Below are 5,397 nucleotides of genomic sequence, written 5' to 3'. Positions count from 1 at the left end.
GCAACTATCATATAGTTGACTTAAAGTGTCTTGGATCGCCATGCCAAATAATTGTATCCGATGTATTAGGCTTCAGCTGAGAAGTTCAACTAAGAGCATGGTTCCTCCAAATAGAAAGCTCTTTGCCTCGGGTCTCCTGAATGGCTCCTCGACTCAGTCATGGTCAGAAGATTGTGCATCTCTCATATTAGACAAGGCTTATCATTGAAAAAGAAAAGACAAAAAGTCACTTTATTGAATTCCAGGTCAAAAGAAGAAATCATTCCAATTTATCTATCATTGGTAAAAAAAAATTCTTCAAAATTATTTTGATCTCTCAATCTTAGAATAAATAGGATAAATTATTTATTAACTCATCACATATCATCATCCAAAATAACATAAAAAAATTTTTTTTAAGACACTCCCATTTAATGATGGTACAAACCAAATTGTTTTTATCTGATTTGAGAAGTTATTGATCGAAATATAGGGATCTAAACCAATCGATCCAAACCGAATTGGTTTTTCTCTCGAAATATAGGTCGTAATCAAGTCGAGTCGAGTCAAACCGTTCTAGGCTCAAGCTCGTTTGACTAGTAGTTGGTCGGAATATAGGGTTGTATACAAGTCGAATTAAACTGAACCATTCTAGGCTCAAGCTTGTTTGACTAATAGTTGATCGAAATATAGGATTATAAACAAGTCAAGTCAAACCGAACAATTCTAGGCTCAAACTCGTTTAACATATATTCTCATAATTGGCTCATGAGCATAGCTTTAATTTTTTTTTTTATAATACATAACTATATTATTTGATAAGAATTATAATTTTTAATAATAGCATATTGAAATTGTAAGATATAATTTTACAATAAGACATAAAATTGAATAAAAACTCATTTATTAATGATCCAATTAAGATTTGTATATACAAATTAAAAGAAAGAAAGAAAAGTCGTGTATTTACACCATCACCAATACAAAAAAACATCAAACCATTTATTTATTTTCTCCATGGTTGATGTTTTTGTTGAGATGAGACAGACAAAAGAAGAAGAAGAAGATCATCAATCATCATATATAAGGATTTATATGAGAAGAATAATCACGAATACCCGCTCCTTCCCATCCCATCCATTCTTCCCACATATCTTCTTCCTGCGCCACACATTCAAACGGTTCTTCATCTAGGGTTTCACCTCTCAAACTATTCATCACCACATCATAAGCTTCATTGATTCGATGAAATTGAACACTACAATTCCCTCCTCTACATACATCTGGATGATACTGCAAACAACATAACCAAATCAATATCAATATATAAAAATGAATTGATCAGAAATATTCCGGATCTAATTCATAATTCATACCTGAAGTGCTAATTTCCTGAAAGCCTTTTTCACTTCCGGTTCAGAAGCCCCTGGCTGAATCCTTAATGTCTTGTAAGGATCAGCTACGGTGGATGAATATACAGAACAAATTCTTCCTCTTCCTCTTCCTCTTCCATTTCTCGTTGTTGTTGTTGTCGTCCTGTTCTTCGCATCATTCAATTGGATCCATGAAGACGAACATCTTCCGATCATCGCAACCGCTGCCATCTTCTAGCTGTTGTTACACTTCACCTCAAAATCAATCAATCAAGCAATCAGTCGATCGAAACAGAATCCAAATCCAAATCCAAATCCAAATTTTATCTTCTTCGTTTACAAATTTGTCTGGTTGATAATTGAAATCGATAAATAGATGAATGAAGGTATTCGATTCCCAAATTGCGTATAAATAATGCCGTTTTGAAAGGGAGGAAAGAGTTACGTCAGCGTCACGTAAGATGAACGGTCCTTATCCTCAATAATGTATGACGTGGAACGTCTAGAGAGAGAAAATGATCTTATCCGATTATTTTTGGCCAATTCCTTCATTGCTCATTGGGCGGCAATTTTATTATTGAGAAAATGTATTCTTACTCAAATAAATTGATTAATAAATAAGAAATATATAGATATTTAATTAAGTTTGTATTAGTCCAAATTGACTATATTTACTATTTTTAAGTAGTTTACTTAGTTTTACTAAGTTGATTAGTTCAAATTTATTCTTAAATTATATATGAGATAGAAAGTTGATTGAAAATATATAAAAAAAATATAGATATTTTTATTAAGTTTTTATTCATCCAAATTGACTATATTTAGTAGTTTTAATTATTTGACTATTTTACTGTGACATGTTGGTTTCAGGTTATTTAAATAATTTAGAGGGAGAAAATAATAATTATGGATGATAATTTTAAAAAAATAATATATTTTTTTTTGGTAAAAAGACCTATAAAGTATTCATATATAAAAATAAAATAAATAATAATAATTTAAAATAAATGATATTTTAATATTTTAGTTAATGAATTAATTGTTTGATAGATAAAGGAGAGAATGATGTAATAATTGATTTTGTTGAGTTATTTGAAAAACTTGAATAAGAACCGGGCCTAGATTGATTAATTCAAGTTTATTCATTAACTGATATATGACATAAAAAGTTTGAGCCAAAAAAATATTAAATAAATGAGGTGAAAAGAATAAAAATATTATATTTTGGATAAAATCTCAAAAAGTAACATAATATCAAACAAGCTTTGTAGTATAATTTCAGCTTATTCTTTTTATTTATTTTAAATTATTCAATTTACTCATTAAATGGTCCATTATATATTTTTATTTATTTATACACATAGTTTATCATTAAAAAAATTAAAACAACTCATTGGCACAATAGCACTTATAAGAATCAAGTTGAATCAAACTAAACATGATGTATATTTAAATTTAAACTTATGCAACCTCTTAATTATTTTCAAATATATATTCCTTTGGAAAAAATATATAACTCATAGAAAAATATTTGTTTTTCTGGCAAAATATATATAAAGTATATTTTTTTTTTCTTAAACAAATTCAGATATTATTTTATTCTAAAAAAATATTTATTTTACAGAAAAAATATACTTCAAAAAAGTCCTTAATTTCAAAACATTACCAAATTAATATAACAAAATTCTTCTTACTTTAATGAAAAGATTTTTTAGCATAAATAAATAAAAAAGAATCCATAAATTTTGGTCATCATCCATTTAACACGCAAGGATTTTGTAATCTTTGAATGATTTGGTCAATGCTCCATTTAACATACATGAATTTTATAATCTTGACACGTTTCGATCAATTTAACATATACGAATTATTACATATTGGATAAAACTATCATGGATAAGATTTAGGATTTTGTGCATATGGTAAATAAATAAATAAAGGATAAGGTTATCTTTAAGTTAGTTCAAATATAAAATGGTTGGAGAATATTTATTTTGTAAATAAGACAATTTAAATTATATATCATTGTATCATTAGTTGAATCCTTATTTATTAATTGATCATCAAATTAGAAGATCAATTTGTTACTTAGCTAACAATAATTTTTAATTTAAAAAATTTTAAGATGAAAAATGTTTTATTTTGGGGGTCATATTTTGATCTTCAAAGAAGTTTTAACACATAATATATTTTTGAGGGGTGATAAGAGAAGAAATTTGGGAGAAGGTATGGAAAGAGAATGATGTGTATTCACTAGTTGGAAAAAGAATAAAGTGTGAGAAAAGAGAGAGGGAAAAAATTTGTTATTTTTTGGGTCTTTAGCCACTACCACCTATTCAATAAGGTAAAATGGGCCTATTAATTTAAGTATTTTGTCTTGTCCTTCAATTATATATAATGATAGTAATTATAACTAGCATAATGCCCTTAAGTGGAAAGGATTAATAAAATTCATATTTATAAAATTGAAATAAACAATACTTACATCTTTGTCGTTTTCATCATCATTATAGTTTTCATTGTCTTCGTCATCTTTTTCGTCGATAATATTTATCGTCTGAACATGAGGGGCTTCAATGGTTGTGACAACCTAGTGATCGTTTTACTCCTCTCATTCAATGTTGTTTTTTTTATTTATATAAAAAAAATTATAACAAATTTGATAAGAAGACACTCATTTAACTTTTTTTTCCATTAATTCACTTTACCCTCTTTTCTTGTTCAACTAAAAGTATCATTTTTTTTATATAATAGACATCTCATATTACTAATCTTGTAATCTCACTTTTGCACCCAACTATCTCAAGAGTACCAACATCTTTTAATTTCACTTTTGACAAACCAACAATCTCATCACATCAAACCTCTTTACCTTAATTTCTTCAGTAGACCACAATCTCATTCATATATTTTAACTACCAATATTTTTTGTTTTCCAATTAATATCTCACATTATCCCTCAACAAACCAACCACAAATCTCTTATAATTGGCAAACCAATGTTACTGGTATTTTATTCATCGGCAAACCAACCATAAATCTTAATCAAACTTTCACACGCCTCTTTTATTTCTCGACAAACCAACCACCAATCTCAATTCACCTATAATCTAGTGACATTTGTTACCGACCTCTTATCCTTCATCAAACCACATCTCAATCACTTTCACGTCTCTTATCCCTTGACAAACCAACCACAAATCTCAATCACATTTTTATACGTCTCTTACCCCTCGACAAACTAATCACCAAATTTCAATCGACCTCTTATCCATCGGCAAAACACATCTCATTCTCAATGTTACCGGCATCTTATCTCATGACAAATCAACCATTAATCTTAATTGACCTCTCTAATCTCGTAACCTCACTTTTGTACCTCAACTATCTCAACAGTACCAACATCTTTTATCATCACTTTTGACAAACCAACAATATCATAATATCACTAACTTCTTTACTTTAACTTCTTAACTTCTTCGGTAGACCAACAATTTATCATTGGCAATCAATGTTATCGACTTCTTATTTCTCGAAAAACCAACCACCAAATCTTAATCGACATCTTATCCATCGGTAAACCACATATCAATCTCAATGTTACCGGCCTCTTATCCTTCGAAAAATCAACCATCAATCTCAATTGACCTTTGTAATCTCGTAACCTCACTTATGCACCTAACTATCTCAATAGTACCAATATCTTTTACCATCTTTTGACAAACCAATAATCTCATCATATCACTAACCTCTTTACCTTAGCGTTTTTGGTAGACCAACAACAAATATTTTATCATTGATAAATCAATGTTACTGGTCTCTTATCCATCGGCAAACCAACCACCAATCTTAATTACACTTTTATAAATCTCTTATCCCTCTAGAAACCATATCTCAATCACACAATTTCACAAGTTATTGTTGTTGTTGTTGGTCTTATTCTTGGAAAACCAATGTTATTGGAATCTTATCCCTCTTAGCAAACCAAACACAAAATCTCATTCGACCTTTTATCCATCCGCAAACCACATCACAATCTTAATGT

General features: G+C 28.9%; 1 protein-coding gene across 1 annotated transcript; it reads right to left on the bottom strand.

The window, feature by feature from the left end:
- Positions 1-861: 861 nt before the first annotated feature.
- LOC124931668 (chaperone protein dnaJ 8, chloroplastic-like) lies at positions 862-1,708 on the bottom strand. Its single transcript, XM_047472191.1, has 2 exons — positions 1,356-1,708; positions 862-1,272 (listed from the first exon to the last, which is right to left on the bottom strand). Exons 1-2 carry the CDS (start codon positions 1,581-1,583, stop codon positions 1,057-1,059), a joined length of 444 nt encoding a protein of 147 aa, XP_047328147.1. The 5' UTR covers positions 1,584-1,708; the 3' UTR covers positions 862-1,056.
- Between the last annotated feature and the right edge of the window lie 3,689 nt (positions 1,709-5,397).

The sequence above is a fragment of the Impatiens glandulifera genome, chromosome 3 (genome assembly GCF_907164915.1).
Source record: "Impatiens glandulifera chromosome 3, dImpGla2.1, whole genome shotgun sequence".
Lineage (NCBI taxonomy): Eukaryota > Viridiplantae > Streptophyta > Magnoliopsida > Ericales > Balsaminaceae > Impatiens > Impatiens glandulifera.
The sequence above is the reverse complement of the archived record's forward strand: the minus strand, read 5'-3'. Positions and strand labels throughout refer to the sequence as shown.